Source organism: Scyliorhinus torazame, chromosome 8 (genome assembly GCF_047496885.1).
Source record: "Scyliorhinus torazame isolate Kashiwa2021f chromosome 8, sScyTor2.1, whole genome shotgun sequence".
Classification (NCBI taxonomy): Eukaryota; Metazoa; Chordata; class Chondrichthyes; order Carcharhiniformes; family Scyliorhinidae; genus Scyliorhinus; species Scyliorhinus torazame.
In genome coordinates this window covers 175,902,303-175,923,149 of record NC_092714.1, presented here as the reverse complement: position 1 = coordinate 175,923,149, position 20,847 = coordinate 175,902,303, and the positions used below count along the sequence as shown (strand labels likewise).

The window sequence follows — 20,847 nt, the reverse complement described above, 5'->3', positions numbered from 1 at the left end:
GACATCTGTGACATAACTTGTGTAACAGAGAGGGTCTGAGGGACATAAGTGCCAGATTGGCTCAGTCGGTAGCACTCTGCCTCTGTGTTGAAGGTCGTTGGTTCAAGACCCGCTCTAGAACCTTAGGCACCTAATTTGGTCTGCCACTTCAGCTCTGAGGAAGTGCTGTATTGTTGGAGGTTCTGTACACAAGCTGAGGGTCCATTTATCTGTCCGTTGAATGGTAAAGCTTCAGTCCCCAATTCTGAAGGAAAACATAGCACACTCATGTACAGTATGTATCGTTTCAATTTGTAGTCAGAAGAAATTACCATTAACTTCATAGGAATTGTCAGGGAAACTATTCGATTTAGTTGAGAACACAATACAGTAAAAGTTTAGATTGGATATACTGCCCTCACTTTGCATCTCCTGACTTCACATTTCTCAAATGTGGAGTTGCACCTCTGCATTCTTGCACCTATCTGACCATATTCCCCAATGGTGACCATATTCAATGGTGCAGGACTGGCTGTTAAGTGTATTTAAAAAATATATATATATTTATTTTTATCTTATCATAGATTATCATAGAATTTACAGTGCAGAAGGAGGCCATTCGGCCCATCAAGTCTGCACCGGCTCTTGGAAAGAGCACCCTACCCAAGGTCAACACCTCCACCCTATCCCCATAACCCAGTAACCCCACCCAACACTAAGGGCAATTTTGGACACTAAAGGCAATTTATCATGGCCAATCCACCTAACCTGCATATCTTTGGACTGTGGGAGGAAACCGGAGCACCCGGAGGAAACCCACGCACACACGGGGAGGATGTGCAGACTCCGCACAGACAGTGACCCAAGCCGGAATCGAACCTGGGATCCTGGAGCTGTGAAGCAATTGTGCTATCCACAATGCTACCGTGCTGCCAAAGAGGTACACAGAGGTTTTTCTTTTGACTCTTTTCGACATATCAAAAGTTGTTCGAATGTCAAACCTCACCTGGAGAATTGTAGTTAGTTCTTAGTGTGAACCACAGGAGGAATATATTGTTTTTCAAAGGGTTGCAATGCAAGTGCACCCGCATTATGCCAAGCCTTAAAGGGTAAATTATGAGTACAGGTTGCATAAACTTGGTTTATGAGGTTAAGGGGTGAGCTAATCAAGGTGTTTCAAATGTTTGAAGAATTCAGTACGGTAGACCCAGAGGTGGATTGGGTCGGGTAGACCCAGAGGTGGATTGGGTCGGGTAGACCCAGAGGTGGATTGGGTCGGGTAGACCCAGAGGTGGATTGGGTCGGGTAGACCCAGAGGTGGATTGGGTCGGGTAGACCCAGAGGTGGATTGGGTCGGGTAGACCCAGAGGTGGATAGAAATTTAAATAAATGGTATTGAGGTACAGGTCTACCATTGTGTTTTGAATGGGGGAATTGACTTGTGGGACTTGTCTGATGAGGGCAGTACATCCAATCAAAACTTTAACTGTATTGTGTTCTCGACCAGATGCCGACTTGTTTCCCCGTTCCTCCTACCCACATTCACAGAAGAGCTCAGACAGTGCCGACACACACACTTTGTCCTCCCTTCACGTTTCTGAATGGAAGTAGTGACAGTGACTACATAAAATTGCTTGGATCAGCTCAAGGTTAGATTCTAGTATTGAGATTTGCAGTGAATATGCAAGTATTGAACCGGAAGAAACAAACTGATCATTTGTTCTTGTATAGTGTTTAGACGACTCAGAAGTTATGTCGAGAGAGATTTAGGGGTATTAGAATGATTTTCACTCGCGGCGCCGAGGATCCGGATTCGATCCCGGGTCACTGTCTTTGTGGAGTTTGCGCATTCCCCCTATGTCTGCGTGGGTTTCACCCCCACATTCCAAAATGATGTGCAGGGTAGATGAATTGGCCACGCTAAATTGCCCCTTAATTGTAGAAAGAAAATTGGATGCTCTAAATTTATTTTTTAAAAAGAATGATTTTTAGACTTCGCTGAATGACCCCTGAAAATCTGACATGTACCCATGGATCCCTCAACCTATCATCTGAAAGTTGTTGCCAGCTACCCAAAGGAGAACAGTGAAAATCAAGTTTAATATATGTCAGCAGCGCATCTAGCTGCTAGTTAAACAATAAACATGGCAAGATGCAGAAATCTCCAGGCACATTGTGCAGTGCCATGTGCATCCAACCTTAAATGGCAGCCCTCGCACATTCCTAAGTCCTGCAAAGTCCTAGCTTTTGGTTTCGTGGGGCAGTGCAAGGGACTACTCATAAAATTCTGCACATTAACCTGCATCCCTCAAAGTGGCAATTGTAATGCATCTTGCTACCTTGCTTTAGTGAGGCAACAGTGCTAAGAACAAGTTATGAGATTCAACGAGGACTGACCAGTGAGTAAGAAGTGTTGTTGGAGCTTTGTGGGCTGGATTGCGTGGCTCATTGGCATAGGTAGATCACTCCCGCAGGGTGCCCATTTGGTATCCTATGAGCCTATGTTCGAATTAATTATGTGTTCTTAACTATTTACTGAGTGTACAATGAGGACTGATTGTAGTGTGTGTTTCATTTTTCTTTCCGTGATACATGCATCTGTTTTACAAAATCCTGTGTGCTGCTTAATCTATTCTCCTTTCCCAAGTGTTCAGTGGTCCACATTTTGCAGTCAGCAGTGAAGCAATTGCACTCGCTGTTGGCCTGCAGAAAGCAGCCACAAGTATCTAATCGTCTCGGAGGTGTACTTTCTTTTCAGACACCAGCTTAAATCTGGCACCAAGTTTTGATGTGTAACAGCAATGTGTCAGAAAGGAGGTAAGTAACCAGCCACAAAGTATTCACCCACGGCAAACCCAAGACTTTTAGTTTAAATGTTCAGATGGTGAATTGAAATAAAAAAAAAATAGTTTGCAGCAGTTTGAAACCCAGTGAAGCACTTCAACAGTAATTTGAAAGTTTCAAAACCTGGCTTTATCTCATTTCGATATGACGTTGCCATGGCCTCCTGCGTTGTAACAATTCTGTGACTCTGAATAAGGCACAACTTTTTCAAGGGTTTTTACAACCAGACTGACAGCATGAGAGTAAAATTTCCATCAATCCAGAAGGTTTTCCATTTATTACTGTCTGGGAGTGTCTCAACAGTGCACGCTTTGGAGAAACATAGAATCACTGACAGTAGCTTCTGGATTGCAATGAATCAACTAATGTGCGGATGTCAGACACTACTTTCGGTGGACAGTTTAGCTATTGTTTACCATTGCACAATGTGAGCCATTATATTTAAAGAATTTTTTAACGTATTAAATGCAATATTTTTATCTTGAATAATATGTGCCTCCTATCCCCTCATCTGAGTCGTTAATACATACAATGAATAGTTGAAGCTCCAATGCTTTTTACTGCCCATTATCCCTAATCTGTGTCTCCTGCAGTCAATTTCCTATCTAGGTCAATAATTTGCCTCCAAATACATGGGTATCATATTTGGCTAACAATTTCTTACAAGGGACTTCAGCAAATATTTCCTGGAAGTTCACGTAACAAACATCCATAGACACTCCCTTGCCCGCGGACGTCAGTTACCGTATCCAAACATTCAGAAAGGTTCATCAGGCAGAATCTATCCTTTTGCACTTTATAAATCCATGCTGGCTTTCTGATCAACTGAAAAATCTTTGTGTTTTGGCACTCTGTCCTTAATTATAGACTCAAAACAATTTCCTGACAGCAGATGTTGGGCTAACTGGTCTTCCCCTCTGGTTTGTCTTATAGTGAAGTGAAATGCACAATTTTCCCATCTAAATCAACGGTTTCTAGATTGAGGTGTTTTCACCTATTTCCCTGAGAATCCTGGATGGAAACCATCCAGTACTGGGGCATTTGTCACTCTTTAGTACCATTATTTTCTTCATTACTGTTGTTTTGCTCACATTGATTTTGGTGAATCCCTGTCCCTCATTCAATACTAGTTTCCATGGGATGTTTGGCATTCTGACCTCTTCCTCTATTGTAGATACTGAAGCAACATGTCTGCCATTTCCCTTTTTCATTGACAATATCACTGCTATTAGTTTTCAAGGGGCCCTGATTACTTCTGACCACCTTTTTTCCTCATATAATTGTTAAAAAATTGTGTCGCTTGTTGAAGGCCAGCATTTGTTGGCAACCCCTGATTTCCCTTGGGAAGGTGGTGAACCATCTTCCTGAATTGCTGCAATCTATGTGACGTAATTGCACTCTCAGTAGTTGCCATTTCAGGGGCAGTCAAAAGTCAACCACATTGCTGTGGGCCTGGAGTTACACGTAGATCAGACTGAGTAAAGACAGTAGATTTCCACCACTGAAGGACCTCAGTGAACCAGATGGGTCTTTATAACAATCCAGTGGTTTCATGGTCACTATTGCTGAGACTAACATTTGATTCCCGCCTAGCTGCTGTGGCCAGATTTGAACTCGTGTCTATGCTGTATTAGTCCAGGCCTCTTGTTAATGGTCCAGTTACGTTCTCACTATGTTACTGTTTCTGTTGATGTCTCTTGCAAGTTTATTTCCATACTCTCTTTTTATAACTCTTAACTGTTTGTCACCCTTTGTTGTTCTTTGCGTTGCTCCCATTTGCTAGGATCTGTTTACTTTTTGCATTTTTCTAGTCTTTTTCCTTTAGTTTTATGTTATTATCTCTTTCGTTGTCCATGGTTATTTAGTTTGGGAAGAAGAGTTCTTTCACCGTGGGCATATAAACTGGTTCTGTATTACAAGTACTTTGAACATCTCCCACTGATATTGGTTTAAACAAAATCTCTGATCAGCTGAAACTTTTCAGGAAAATGAAAGAACAAGAGAAGTTAGAATTTCCTCGTGAATTACAATCTAGAATGTACTGCTTGAAGTGGAAGCGGATCCAATAGTAAACCTTCAAAAAGGAATTGGTTACAATTTACAAATTTGCAGGATTACAGGGAAAGAGCAGTCAGATGAATTGAAAAGCACTTTCCGAGAGCCAGCAGAAAGACAATGGACCAAATGGCTGCCACCTGTGCTGTATAATTCTATGAACTGATGATTTACTCTTGGATAAAACAAAATGAGGTTTTGAACTGAATTCAGTCGCAGGGCTACTTGGTTCAGTTCAGATGCAAGAGCTTCTATAATCATTTTGGGAGTTAAATTTAGTTCCTGCTCCAATTAGGTCACAGAAATACAAGCTTCTCCATGCACCTAGCATGAAGGAAGGGCAATGAATGCAGCATTGTTATTTTTGTCTCCCAAGAGTATGCATTTTTGCACTTCATATTTCATGTATCATTTCTTCTCCAGTTCACCCGGTCATTTTTAAAATGACTGTTTCCCCTTAATTTCCTGTACGTATGAGCTCTTGTTAACAAATTGTTCTATTCCTGCCAACTGTTCCCTACTATTGAGGGACTATTCTTCATGTGTGAATTCAAATAGTGAATACCACTCGGCTTTTTGATCAGATGGTTCATTACAACAATTCTGTACTCGTTGAAGGTATGATTTTACAGTCATGGTTACTGGGTTCTGATCATGGTGTGGGTGCCTGGCGCTGTCTAATCTATCTGTTTCATGAACTCAGGATGTCCCAAATGGCAGTAGCTTATTTTGGACATGCTAATTCTGAAATGTTCTACAAAGAGTAATGTCATTTTGATTTGCTTTGGTGATGTTGACCATAACCCTGTGAGAGCTCCAAGCCCCCCTCCAAATAGTGGCAAAGAATGTTTTAAATGTTTATCTAAAGTGGCAGACTTTTGGGTGAGACTTCAGGCGGATGTAAAATATCTTGTACTGTTCAAAAGAAGAGCAGGGGAGTTCTCTCAGGTGCGCTGGTCAATATTTATCCCTCAATCAGCATCGCAAAAAACAAGTTATCTGGTAATTATCATATTGCCATTAGTGGGAGGAGTTGGCTGTGTGCAAAGTGGTTGCTGTGTTTCCTCCTTTACAACAGTGACAACACTTCAAAAAGAACTTCAGTTTGAGATGTCCTGATGTTGTGAAAGTTGCTACACAAATACATTCCTTTTTGAAGTGGACTCATGACTATTACACATGCACTAATTAGCAGTTGCATTTGCCTAACAAAGTTTCCACATTGTTGTCAACATTTTTTTTTAATAGACGTTTTATTGAGGTATTTCTTTGGCATTTTCTTTTAATAAACAATTTTATTGAGGTATTTTTGGCATATAAAATAATGACATTGTATAGTACCGTACAAAAGGAAAAGCAAATAACACATAGTGCAAACCAGGACTCCATTCTCGCAAGGACCTGCCTAAACCCCTACCCCGCCATTGGGTTCGCTACGTATAACAACAGGTCATCCGCGTATAACGAGACTTTATGTTCCACTCTCCCCCCGGACCAGCCCTTTGAAGCTCTCAGAGCAATTGCCAGTGGCTCTATGGCCAGCGCGAACAGCAGTGGGGAGAGAGGGCAACCCTGTCTTGTCCCGTGGTGTAGTCTGAAGTAATCTGATGTTGTCCTGTTCGTCCTTACACTAACCTCTGGGGCCTGGTATAACAGCCTAACCCAGTCAATGAACCCCTCCCCGAACCCAAACCTTCCCAGCACCTCCCACAGATAGTCCCACTCGACCCGGTCGAAAGCCTTTTCCGCATCCATAGCTATCACTATCTCTGCCTCCCTGCTCTCCGGGGGCATCATGTTCACATTAAGCAGCCTTCTTTTTAGCCGCCAGTTGCCTACCCTTGACGAACCCAGTTTGGTCCTCCGCAATTACGTCCGGTACGCAGTCCTCAATTCTAGTCGCCAAGATCTTGGCCAGTAACTTAGCGTCTGCGTTGATCAAAGAGATCGGCCTATAAGACCCACAGGCCTCCGGGTCTTTATCCCGTTTCAGAATAAGCGAAATAGTGGCCTGCGACATCATCGGGGGTAGGACCCCTCTCTCTCTTGCCTCGTTAAAAACTCTGACCAGCACTGGCCCCACTATCTCAGCAAACTTTTTGTAAAACTCCACCGGATACCCATCCGGCCCCAGTGCTTTACCCGACTGCATGACCTTCAGGCCCCCCAGTACCTCTTCGATTCCAACCAGGGCCCCAGTCTATCTACCAACCCCCTACCCACTCTTGGGAAGGTCAGTCCGTCCAGGAATCATCTCATCCCTCCAGTCCCCTGGGGGGGGTTCCGAAGTGTATAGCTTACTATAAAAGTCCATAAACACTTTGTTCAGCCCTGCCGGGTCACCCACCAGATTCCCCTCCCCATCCGCTACTCTTCCTATCTCCCTAGCCGCTTCTCCCTTCCTTAGGTGTTGCACGAGCATTCTGCTGGCCTTCTCTCCATGCTCATATATCACGCATTTTGCCTTTCTAAGCTGCTCTAGAGCCTTGCCTGTAGTCAGCATCCGAACTCGGCCTGCAGCCTCTTGTTGTTTCCTGAGTAACTCTGGCCTCGGGGACTCCGCGTAGCTCCTGTCCGTCCGTAAAATTTCCTGAACCAGACGGTCTGTTTCTGCTTTGTCTGTCCTGTCCCTACGGGCCCGGATTGAGATCAGCTCCCCTCTCACCACTGCCTTCAGTGCCTCCCAGAGCACTGCTGCTGAGACTTCTCCGGTATCATTTACCTGCAGGTAATTCTGCATGCATTTCCTGAGTCTCTCACACACCGCCTCGTCCGCAAGCAATCCAACTTCCAACATTCATTGTGGGCGCTGGAAGCTATCCTTACAAATCCGTAAGTCTATCCAGTGCGGAGCATGGTCCGATATGGTAATTGTCGAATATTCTGTCCCACCATCCCGACTAGCAAGTCCCTACTCATGACAAAGAAATCAATTCGGGAATACACCTTATGGACGTGGGAGTAGTACGAAAACTCCCTCGCCGACGGCCGGCTAAATCTCCACGGATGAGCTCCCTCCATTTGCTCTATGAACCCTCTCAGTTCCTTTGCCATCGCTGGCAACCTGCCCGTTTTTGAAGACGACCGATCCAGGCTCGGGTCCAGGAATGTGTTAAAGTCCCCACCCATGATCAGTTTGCGTGAGTCCAAGTCGGGGATCTTCCCTAGCAACCTCCTTATGAAATCCACATCGTCCCATTAGGGGCATACACACTGACCAAGACATTCTCACCCCTTCGATCTTACCCCTAACCATAACAAATCTGCCGTCTCCATCTGCAACTGTAAACTCCGCCTCAAATTGAACCCTTTTATTAATCAGGATCGCAACCCCCCTAGTCTTAGTGTCGAGCCCCGAATGAAAGACCTGACTAATCCAGCCCTTCCTCAAACTAACCTGGTCTGCCACTTTCAGGTGTGTCTCCTGCAGCATGACTACGTCTGCCTTCAGAATCCACAAATGCGCGAACACACGTGACCTCTTCACTGGCCCATTTAGCCCTCTAACATTCCAGGTGATCAGCCTGGTTGGGGGGGGCACTTCGTCCCCTCCCCCCTTTGCCGATCAGCCATCCACTTTCCTTGGCCAGCCCCCCAGCTATGTGTCGCTCTGGCCAGCCTCCTGGCTGGCTCCACCCATGACCTCCTCAATGTTGCCATGTCCAGTTTCCATCCTCGTCAGCAGATCAACTCCCCCCCCCCCCCCCCCCCCCCCCCCCCCCCCCCCACAAACACCATCCTACCACCTAACCCCTGCTCTAGTCTAACTGTATGAACCCCCCCACCTGGCTTCCGTTGACTAGCCCACCCAGCTAGCCTGGTGGCTCCCCGCTTCGGCGCCAGCGCGTCTCTCACCCATTGTTCCCTGGTTCCCCTCCCCCCGGCCCATCCATACCACTTCCCCAAACCAGCCCTGCTTAAACATATACTCTATACAAGTCAAAGACTACAATAGTTCAATTTAGATCAAACAGATAGAGATACGAAGTACCAGGCACTCTCAGCCCTTCCCCCTCCACACACAGAAAAAGATTGCAAAAAATTCTCCCGAAACCCTCTTCATAACCACACCTTTTTAACTATTTAAAAAAAAAATTTCCCCTACCAAATCTCCAACAAAACAAGAGACCCCAAAAAAGAAACATTTAGGGAAACTACGAAAAAGAACAAGAAAAACACATTGCAACCAAAATACATCAACCTAAAAAGGTCGAAAAAACGAAAAGAACAGACCCAAGCATGCAGGCATCTCTCAAAGCGATAGAGAAACAAAATAGACTTAAAAGTTCGACCAAGACTCCAAGAGTCCCCAGCTCAGAGCCAGCCCTTGCTTCTTAACAAAGTCCATCACCTCCTCGGGTTCTACGAAATAGTGGTGCTGGCTCTCACACGTAACCCACAATCGCACCGGAAAAAGCAGCTCGAATTTCACCTTTCTCTTGTACAAAATCTCCTTCACCTGCCTGTAGCCTCCCCTCCTCCTGGCCACCTCAGTGATCAGGTCTTGGTAAACACACAGGGTGCTATTGTCCCAGGTACAGCTTTGTGTCCTCTTGGCCCATTGCAGAACCCGCTCCTTATCCAGGTACCTGTGGAACCGGACCACTATCGCTCGTGAGGGACACCCTCGTTGCGGCTGCCTCACCTGCACTCTGTGTGCCCTGTCCACCACCGGCGGGCGAGGGAACACCTCGTTCCCCTGCAGCTTCTGAAACATACTCTCCACATACGCGGCAGCATCCAGCCCTCAGCCCCCTCCGGGAGGCCAACGATTCTTACATTCCGCTGGCGAGATCTGTTGTCCAGGTCCTCCAGACTTTCCAGGAACATTTTTTGCTGATCCCTCAGCCTCCGAATCTCCATGTCCACCACCGTTTGAAAGTCTGCCTGCTCCTCCACCGTCTTCTCCAGCTTCTGGAGCTTCTCAGCCTGATCATCCAGCCTTTTTTCCAATCGGTCCATCGACTTCTGGAGCGGCTCCAAATTATCACACTCCAGAGCTAAAAAGCCCTCCTGCATGGCCTGTAGAAGCAGGCCCCCCCCCTTGCTGGCGATTAATTCTCTGCCAGGAAGTCGACGAATGGTTGCCACCTCCGGGCAAACCCCAGCAGAGACCCTCTCATGGCAAACTTAAGTTTCTCCAGGCAGAGGAAGCCAGCCATGGCTATATTAGCCAGGTCTCCGATTTCGGGGGCTTTGAGTTCCTCCATGGCAGCAATATGCACCTCTGGGTTACCAGGCAAAGGCCAAAACGTCCGCCTCTTTCTCCTCCTGGATTCCTGGGTCCTGCGATACCCCAAAATCGCCACCTCCGGACTCATTGTCACCCTCCTATTTAATACTGTGGACATGGCATCAGCAAACCCCTGCCAAAATCCCCTCAGCGTTGGGCATGCCCAGAACATGTGGACATGGTTCACTGGCCCCCCCGCACACTTCGCACACCTTTCCTCCACCTCAAAGAATCTACTCATCCGGGCCACTGTCATGTGAGCCCGGTGAACAACCTTAAATTGGATCAGGCTGAGACTGGCACATGTTGCGGTAGCATTGATCCTTCCTAACGCGTCTGCCCAGAGGCCCTCCTCTATCTCTCCCCCCAGCTCCTCCTCTCACTTTAGCTTCAGCACCTCGGTCTGCATCTCCTCCGAACCCATAAGCTCTTTATATATGTCCGAGACGCTCCCCTCTCCTATCCATCCTCTAGAGACCACGCTATCCTGAATCCCCCTTAGCGGCAGGAGTGGGAAGGTTGGTACCTGCTTCCACAGAAAGTCCCGTATCTGTAAATATCGGAATTCATTTCCCCCAGACAATGCAAACTTCTCCTCCAGCGCCCTCATACTCTGGAAGCTTCCTTCCAAGAACAAATCCCCCATCCTCTCAATCCCCGCTCTCTGCCAAATTCTGAATCCCCCGTCCATCTTCCCCAGGGCAAACCGATGGTTATCGCAGATTGGGGACCACACCGATGCCCCCTCTGCTCCCACATGTCTCCTGCACTGCCCCCAGACTCTCAGGGCCGCCACCACCACTGGACTAGTGGAGTACCGCGCCGGCGGGAACGGCAGGGGCGCCGTTACCAACGCCGCCAGACTTGTGTCCTTACAAGAAGCCGCCTCCATGCGCACCCACGCCGGCTCACCAGCCACCTCCTCACCATGGCTATATTAGCCGCCCAGTAATAATTGCTGAAATTTGGCAGTGCCCGCCCTCCATCCCCCCGACTCCGCTCGAGCATTGCCCTCTTCACCCGCGGGGGCTTGCCCCCCCACACAAAACCCACAATAATCTTATTGATCCGCTTAAAAAAGGACCGTGGGATGAAGATGGGGAGACATTGAAAGACGAATAGGAATCTCGGGAGGACCTTCATTTTTACCGACTGCACCCTACCCGCCAGAGAAGCGGGTGCGCATCCCATCTCCGGAAATCCCCTTCATCTGGTCCACCAACCGGGCCAAGTTCAATTTATGTAGCCTATCCCAATCCCTCGCCACTTGGATACCCAGGTACCTTAAACTGTCCCCTACCACTCTGAACGGCAGTTCCCCCCAGTCACCTCTCCTGACCTCTCGCCTGAACCACAAACAATTTGCTCTTCCCCATATTAAGCTTATACCTCGAAAACTGGCCGAATCTTCCTAAAATACCCATAATTTCTTCCATTCCCGCCATTGGGTCTGAGACATACAACAGTAAGTCATCCGCATATAGCGAGACTCTGTGCCCCCACCCCCCCCCGGACCAACCCCTTCCAGCCCCTTGAGGCCCTCAGAGCAATTGCCAGCGGCTCTTATCGCCATCGCAAACAGCAGTGGTGAGAGGGGACATCCCTGTCTCATCCCCCGGTGTAGCCTGAAATAGTCCGAGGTCGTCCTGTTTGTCCGTACACTAGCAACCGGAGCCGGGTACAGCAACCTAACCCAATCAACAAAGCCCCTTCCAGACCCGAACCGCTCCAGCACCTCCCATAAGTAATCCCACTCAACCCGGTCGAAGACTTTTTCCGTGTCCATCGCAGCCACCACTTCAACTTCCCTACCTTCCGGGGGCATTTTGATCACGTTTAGCAGCCTTCTTACATTGGCCACCAGCTGTCTACCCTTAACGAACCCTGTCTGATCCTCCCCTATAACGTCCGGTACACAGTCCTCAATCCTAGATTTTTGGCCAGAAGCTTGGCATCTACGTTCAGCAAGGAAATCGGCCTATATGAACCACACAGCTCCGGGTCCATGTCCCTTTTCAAAATGTGCGAGATCATGGCCTGTGACAGAACCCCTCTTTCCTTGGCCTCGTTAAAGACCTTCATCAGCACCGGCCCCAATATTCCGGAGAACTTTTTATAGAACTCGACTGGGTACCCATCCGGCACCCGGCTGCATGGCCTTGAAGCCCTCCACTATCTCCTCCAACCCAGTCTGGTCCCCCAGCCCTGCTACCAGAACCCCATCCACTTTCGGGAAAGTCAGCCCATCCAAAAACTGCCTCATCCCCTCCGGCCCTGCAGGGGGTTCCGACCTGTACAACCTGCTATAAAAGTCCCGAAAGGTCTTGCTCACCCCCGCCGAGTCCCCAACTAAGTTCCCATCTCCGTCCACCACTTTCCCTAGCTGCCTCTTTCTGAGCTGCTTTGCAAGCATCCTGCTGGCCTTCTCCCCGTGCTCATAAATCGCCCCCTTCACCTTTCTGAGCTGTTCCACTGCCCTCCTGGTGGTTAACAAACCAAATTCCGCCTGCAGCCTCCGGCGTTCCCTTAAAAGCCCTACCTCTGGAGCCTCCGCATACCCCCTATTAGCTCGTAGAATCTCCTTTACCAGCCGGTCCGTTTCTGCCCTATCCATCCTGTCCCTGTGAGCCTGGATCGAGATCAGCTCTCCGCTCACCACTGCCTTCAGCGCTTCCCAGACCACCGCTGCTGAGACCTCCCCCGTATTGTTTACCTGCAGGTAGTTCAGCATGCACTTCCTCAGCCTCTCGCACACCGCATCGTCCGCCAACAGCCCTACATCCAACCTCCATTGTGGGCGCTGTTTGTTATCCTTACGGACCTGCAGGTCCACCCAGTGCGGGCATGGTCCGAGATCGTAATCGCCGAATACCCTGTGTCCACCACCCCGGCCAACAGAGCCCTACCCACAACAAAGAAATCTATCCGGGAGTGCACCTTGTGTACATGGGAGAAAAAAGAAAATTCCTTGGCCCTCGGCTGCCTAAACCTCCATGGATCCACCCCCCCCATCTGCTCCATGAACTCTTTCAGCTCCTTTGCCATTGCTGGCACCTTGCCCGTTCTCGAGCATGACCGGCCTAGGCCTGGATCAATAACTCTGTTGAAATCCCCACCCATAATCAGCCTGTGCGAATCCAGGTCCGGAATCTTCCCCAGCACCCTCTTTATAAAATCCCCATCGTCCCAATTTGGCATGTATACGTTGACCAGCACTACCTTCATACCCTGCAGCTTGCCACTAACCATGATATATCGACCTCCCACATCCGAGACTATCCTCCCCACCTCAAATGCCACCCGCTTGTTAATCAGAATCGCAGCCCCTCTTGTCTTTGAATCCAGCCCAAGTGGAAAACCTGACTAACCCAACCTTTCCTCAACCTGACCTGATCCACTACTTTAAGATGTGTCTCCTGCAGCATCACCACGACCGCCTTCAGACTCCTCAGGTGCGCAAGCACACGTGCCCTCTTTACCGGCCCATTTAGCCCCCGAACATTCCAGTTGGGGGGCAAAGTGCCCCACCCGCCGGTCAGCCATCCCCTTTCTTGGGCCCGCCTCTAGCTCATGCGCCGCACCTCCTCCGGCCCGCCCCGCAGCAGCCCCCACCCGCGACCCTCTCAGTGACCTTCCATCAAAGTCCCTCCCACGTCAGCAGACCCACCCCCCCCCCCCCCCAAACAACACTGCTCTAAATCCCAACCCATCTAATGAACTAAGCATATACACACTCCCCACTGTGCTTCCGTGAACTAGCTCACCCAGCTGGCTTGGTGACCTCCGGCGCCAAGACGTCTCCCACCTATTAGTTTCCACAAATTGTTAACGTTAACCAGTCAATTTGTTTTGGTGTATTGGTTTGAGATGGGTGTTGGGCACGTTAGCAACAGTATATATAATTCTAGACTTTGTCCTTGTGAACTTTCGTTGTTACTGGAGAGAACATTTTGAGCTCTGTAACACTTGCTGGTTACCGGTGAATGGAACAATTTGCAATGTTAACTTAATTCTTCCTCACAAGTTGGAACTGGCAGTGTTGCCATGGTGCAGTGGTAACACTGCATCACAGACAGCACCTTCCGACTGAATAATTTGAGCACATGCTGTTTTTATTTGTGCTGCTGAGGAAATGCCCGGAGTCCTGCACAGCAGGGCATTTTGCTGGGATCTTGCTTGGGATGCAGTGTACAAACAGGTGATGATCAGGGTTAATACTGGGCTGGGTTTACGTCATGTCATATTCCAACCTGCAAACAAAAAGCTTCAAAATGACGATTCTGATTGCAGTTCCTGATGTGTTGTTTACCACTGAAGCCTTTGGTTGTGGCCTGTGTTGATGCAGCATGTGATGTTTTGATTTGAATTTTCAGAGCTTGGTAAACTCCTTATTTCAGGAAGTTTAATTTAACATTTTCTTTTTTTTCAATATTTTTATTCAAGGCTTTTTACATATATACTTGAAAATATCAGAAGACCAAAACATAAACAGAAAACATAAATCCCCACCCTCCCCCGATACCAACACTCCCACCACACCAGCCCCCCCATGTGAGCCCTATGCACCACCTTAAACTGGATGAGGCTCAACCTTACACACCTGTAAGAAGACTATTCACGACGCTCTATGCTGCTCTTGCTCATGTATTGCTTATTTGGCCCTAGTTTCGCACTGTAACCAATCACTATTTGTTGATGTACCATTTGTCAATGTACTCTGTTGATTATTCTTTTGTCTACTATGTATGTACTGTGTACGTTACCTTGGCCGCAGAAAAATACTTTTCACTGTTCTTCGATACATGTGACGATAAATATCAATCAATCACACGACAAGGCTGGGTTCACCCTCTGCAAGGCCTCAACCCACGTCCCGACCCGAACCTCCCCTCCCAACTCTTCCTCCCATTTGCGCTTATCCCCTCCACCGGATCACCCTCCCTCTCCATCAATCCACTATAGATATCTGAGACTCTCCCTCCCCTAAATTATGCTCCGACAACAACCTGTCCTGCAACACCTGAGCCGGCATTCCTGGGAAGGACGGCACCTCTGACCTCACGAAATCCCTCACCTGCAGGTACCTAAAACCATTCCCTTTTGGCAACTCGTATGTTTCCTCCAACCCTGCAAAATTTTTTGCCCCCTATGAGCAAGTCGTAAAGTACTCTATTTCTACCACTCTCGGAACCTCTCATCTAGCCCCGCTGAAACAAACCTATGATTGACACATATCGGCGCCCACAACATCATTCCATCCAACCCAAAATGCTGGCCCCACACCCGTGATGCCGGAACCACCAGTGGGCTCACAGAATATCTGGCCCTCGAGAATGGAAGGGGCGGCAACAACTGTGCCCTCAAATTCATTTTCCTACAGGATGCCGCCTCCATCTGACTGTTCCTACACCGGCCATTTCCTCACCATTTTGATATTTGCCCAATAATAATTCATCAAACTCCAACTCCAGCCCCCACCCTCTCTCCAGGAGCATCCTCCTCACCTGCGGGCTCATCCCCACCCACACAAACCCTGAAGTTATCCCGTTCACCTTCCTGTAAAAGGACTTGGGAACAAAGATGAGTGAGGTTCTGGAAGACGAACAAGAACCTGGGCAACACCGTGATTTTAAACGTCTGCACGCACTCAGCCAATGACACTGGCAACCCATCCCACCTCTTGAAATCTGCCTTCATACCCTCCACCAGTCATGCCAAGTTCAATTTGTGTAACTCTGCCCAGCTCCACGCTACCTGCATTCCCAGGTACCGAAGACCCGCCCCCACCATCCAGAACGGCAACTCCCCTAACCGCCTCTCCTGCCCTCTTACATTGATTGGGCACACCTCGGTCTTTCTCATGTTCAATGTGCACCATGAAAACCGGCCAAATGCCCTCAAGATCTCCATAATCCTCTCAGTGCTGCCCAATGGGTCTGAGATGTATAACAACAGATCATCCGCATACAGCAAAACTCTGTGCTCAGCATCCCCGCTCAATCCCTCAATTCCCAACTCGTCCCTCACCCTACCAATCTCACTTGGCGCTGCCTGCTTCCATCTTCTCCGTTGGCACTAAACCAAACTTCATCTGGAACTCTGCCTCTCCAACAAATCCTCCTCTAGCGCCATCGAGTACCTCCGATCCACCCTCAGAATCTCCTTGCCCTCTCCCTATGCGACGGATCAAAATAAATTCACCCCTAACTACTGCCTTAAGTGCCTCCCACAGCGTGGCTGCCATGACCTCCCGTGTCATTCAACTCCACATAACCCTGAATGGCAGCCCTCACCCGCTCATCCTCACCAACTTCCCCACCTGCTGCCTCCTTAGCGCCCTGTGCACCCGATGCATCTCGAAGAGTGGGTCAAAGGCCCCCTTCCCCATCAGCTTCTCCAACATGCCGCAAACATGCCGGCCTCCGCACCTTTGATGTCTTCGCGCATCCCAACGATGCTCAAATTATGCCTCCTGGAGTGGCTCTCAAGGTCCTCCAGCTTTTCTCTCAGCCTCTTTTGGCTGCTCATCACCATCCCCATCTCCGCCTCCAGCGAGGTCAGCCGATCCTCGTGCTCCACCATCGACTCCTCCGTCTTCTGGACCACCAGGCCTGAGCCTCCTGTCTCTGCTCCACCAGCTAGATTGCCATCCTAAGCGGCTCCACCACCGTGGCCAAATCCTCTAAAGCCTCTTTCCTCTGCTGCTGGAATTTACCATTTAGGACCTCCACCAACTGCTCCATCGACCACTAGGAGGGCAGCGCTGCTCCCTTGCACTCCGTCATCTTCACCTGTGTCACCACAAAAACTTTCCTGCTCCAAATCCTCTCTTCCTCGTGGCACTCTAGTTCTCTAATTCATACACCAGCCCCACCAGAGGAGTATTATATTCCCTGGGGGCTGGTTTAGCACAGGGCTAATTCGCTGGCTTTGAAAGCAAACCAAGGCAGGTCAGCAGCACGGTTCAATTCCCGTACCAGCCTCCCTGAACAGGCGCCGGAATGTGGCAACTAGGGGCTTTTCACGGTAACTTGATTTGAAGCCTACTTGTGACAATAAGCGATTTTCATTTGCCCTCAAACGCCACACAGTTCGGGCGGGAAAGACTGAAAAAGTCCACCTCGAGTGGGAGCCACCAAATATGCGATCACTCACTCCATGGCAGCCACCGGAAGTCCTTTATTGATAATTTTCAAAAAAAACAGTGTTAAAATGATTTTCTCTTGTGTAGAAGGTCATCCATTAAACTGAGAACATAACATAAGAAATAGAAGCAGGGACAACCCTGTTGATTAATTTCCTCCCTCAGCTACACCTTCCCACACATTCCCCATATCCCTCAATTCCCTCAGCATCCACAAGCCATGTCAAATCCATGATTGAGGATCCAGAGCTCTCTGGGGTAGCAAATTCTGGGGTAAAAAGATTCACAGTCCTTTGAATGATGAGATTTCTCCTCATCTCAGTCCTAACTGGTCGATCCCTTATCCCGAAACTGTGACTTGTTGTTCTAGATTACTCCGTCAGGGAGAAACATCCTCCCAGCAGCTACACCATCAAATCTCTTACCAATTTTATAAGTTTCAATGGGATCACTGCATTCTTCTAAACTCTCGGGTATTTATGCCCAATCTCCCTTGTCTCTACTCCAAAGACAATCCCCTCATCCTAGGAATCAAATCTAGTGAGCCTTCATTGCACTCCCTCAAGGCAACTGTATCCTTCAATGGTAAGGTGACCAAAACTGTGCCCACTACTCGGGTACTATGTATGTACAGTAAGATTCTTGTACCCAGGGGCGCCACATGGCGCAGTGGTTAGCACTGGGACCATGGCGCTGAGGACCTGGGTTCGAATCCCGGCCATGGGTCACAATCCGTGTTGGGTTTGCACATTCTCCCCGTGTCTGTGTGGGTTTCACCCCAACCCAGATGTATCGGAGAGGCCCATCATCTCCCAGGATCCGGACATTCCAGCACACGTGGCAGGAAGTTCTATCAGAATCACATGCACAGTTCCGAATGGTTACGTAGAGGGTCGATTCAAATTGATGAAAGATTCAAATGCCACTAAAGTGCATGTGCTCAATCCCAACAGGATCGCTGTTATTTTTACTCTCGGTAATATAAGCGGCAATAGCGGAGGAAATTACAGCTGCCTCTACGAAAGGGATGTGCCTGGGATGTGGATTACTTTCACAGCCAGCGAGTCTCTGATAATCCGTGTGATAAGTAAGTGATACTGTTTATTTAAAGATACTCAGCATGGCTCTGTGAGGGGCAGGTTATGCCTCACAAGCCTCATTGAATTCTTTGAGCATGTGATGGGACACATTGATGAAGGTCGGGCAGTTGATGTGGTGTATATGGATTTCAGTAAGGCATTTGATAAGGTTTCCCATGATAGGCTCATTCAGAAAGTTAGGGGGCATGTGATACAGGGAAATTTGGCTGTCTGGATACAGAACTGGCTGGCCGAAAGAAGACAGCAAGTTGTAGTGGATGGAAAGTATTCCGCCTGAAGGTCGGTGACCAGTGGTGTCCCGCAGGAATATGTTCTGGGACCTCTGCTCTTTGTGGTTTTTATAAATGACTTGGATGAGGAAGTGGAAGGGTGGGTTAGTAAGTTTGCCGATGACACGAAGGTTGGTGGAGTTATAGATAGTGTTGAGGGCTGTTGCAGGTTACCACAAGACATCGACAGGATGCAGAGCTGGCGGATGGAGTTCAACCTAGATAAATGTGGTGATTCATTTTGTAAGATCAAATTTGAATGCTGAATACAGGGTTAAAGGCAGGGTTCTTGGAAGTGTGGAGGAACAGAGGAATCTTGGGGTCCATGTACATAGATCCTTCAAAGTTGTCACCCAGGTTGATAGGGTTGTTAAGAAGGCGTATGGTGTGATGGCTTTAATTAACGGGGGGGGATTGAGTTTATGAGCCGCGAGGTTTTGCTGCAGCTTTATAAAACCCTGGTTAGACCACACTTGGAATATTGTGTCCAGTTCTGGTCACCTCATTATAGGAAGAATGTGGATGCTTTGGAGAGGGTGCAGAGGAGATTCACCAGGATGCTGCCTGGACTGGAGGGCATGTCTTATGAAGAAAGGTTGCGGGTGCTAGGGCTTTTCTCACTGGAACGAAGAAGGAAGAGAGACGATTTGATAGAGGTGTACAAGGTGATGAGAGGCATGGATCGAGTGGATAGCCAGAGACTTTTCCCCAGGGTGGATATAGCTGTCACGAGGGGACATAATTTTAAGGTGATTGGAGAAAGGTACAGGGGAGATGTCAGGGGTAGCCTCTTTATACAGAGAGTGGTAGGTTCATGGAATGCACTGCCAGCAGAGGTGGTAGAGTCAGTCATTAGGGACATTTAAGCGACTCTTAGACAGGCACATGGACAGCAGTAAATTGAAGGGGTGCAGGTTAGGTTGATCTTAGATTAGGATAAATGGTCGGCACAACATCGTGGGCCGAAGGGCCTGTACTGTGCTGTACTGTTCTATGTTCTATGTAACCCAAAGATGTGCAGGTTAGGTGGATTGGCCATGCTAAATTGCCCCTTAGTGTAAAAAAAAATAATTGGGTACTCTAAATTTGGAGAAAGAAAAATAATTGGGTACTCTAAATTTATATTTTTTTAAAAATGGAAAAAAAAGATTCCTGTACCCCAATCCCTTTTGTAATAATGGCTAATTTGTCATTTTCTTTACTAAGAACTTTCTCAACATACTGACTTCCTGTAGACAAGGCCACCCAAATTCCTCAGTCTACCAACATTTCCCAGTCTCTCGCTATTTAATAATCATGGTATAGCTCTTTGTATTTTAAAAATTGTGGGATAGGTGATTTTCTCATCCAGCAAGGTTCTGATCACTGGTATATGGAGGAGGGGCACTTGCGAGACCTCCTTGCTGGGTGGCTGCAGTTGTGGGCTTTAAGGGCGACAGAGATTTCTGAGGCCTTCAAGCAGTTTCCACCGCAATTATAAATAATGTTTATCATCACAAGTAGGCTTACATTAACACTGCAATGAAGTTACTGTGAAATGTCCCTGGTCGCCACATTCCGGCGCCTGTTCGGGTACACTGAGGGAGAATTCAGAATGTCCAAACTACCTAACAGCACGTCTTTCGGGACTTGTGGGAAGAAACCGGAGCACCCGGAGGAAACCCAAGCAGACACGGGGAGAACGTGCAGATTCAACTCGCATTTATAAAGGTGAGGGATCATTGTATAGAGGAGTTCAAACACAGTAATACCGCTTCCCATTTGATGTGACATGTAGTTCTTTACTTTCAGAGTACACATGATTCACTACATGTTTGGTGCCAGTCAGCTCCTATTCACAACTATCTTGCCAGAAACCAGCGACAAATGAAAATGCTGAGTGCTTGAAAGTGTACCTAGCGGATCTAGTGCATATTGTGGAATACTGAATAACCCGTCTGATTTTCACATGCAGTGTGATTGGCGGAGTTGCGAGACCTCCGGGTCATACCAAACAGATGCATTTGCAAGGCCAACAAAGGGACCACAGTAGACATTCTAAGCAAGTGTGATTATGTTAATGAAATGCACGCTGTTTTTGTCTTGTTATGCTCTAGGTGTAGCATAAGTGGCTTCCTTGTGATGCACTTGACAAAGGAAGGTTCAGACGTGGAGATAACTTCAACACGTTTATTAAACTATTTACACTTCTATTACTCGGGTTCGACACTACTGCTAATCCTA

General features: G+C 48.0%; 1 protein-coding gene across 6 annotated transcripts in view; it reads left to right on the top strand.

Moving 5' to 3' along the window:
* The window catches only part of vapb (VAMP (vesicle-associated membrane protein)-associated protein B and C), a 184,665-nt gene that overhangs the window by 15,012 nt on the left and 148,806 nt on the right, over positions 1-20,847 (top strand). For 3 of the 6 annotated variants that reach the window (XM_072514545.1, XM_072514540.1, XM_072514539.1), the window contains exons 1-2: positions 14,278-14,309; positions 18,209-18,342. The exons of 2 other annotated variants lie outside the window; for them this stretch is intronic. In XM_072514545.1, coding sequence (XP_072370646.1) covers positions 14,293-14,309; positions 18,209-18,342 — 151 coding nt within the window. In that variant the 5' untranslated portion in view covers positions 14,278-14,292. Of the gene's footprint in view, positions 1-14,277; positions 14,310-18,208; positions 18,343-20,847 lie in introns of those variants that run through there. One more of the 6 variants, XM_072514543.1, reaches the window with a different exon arrangement.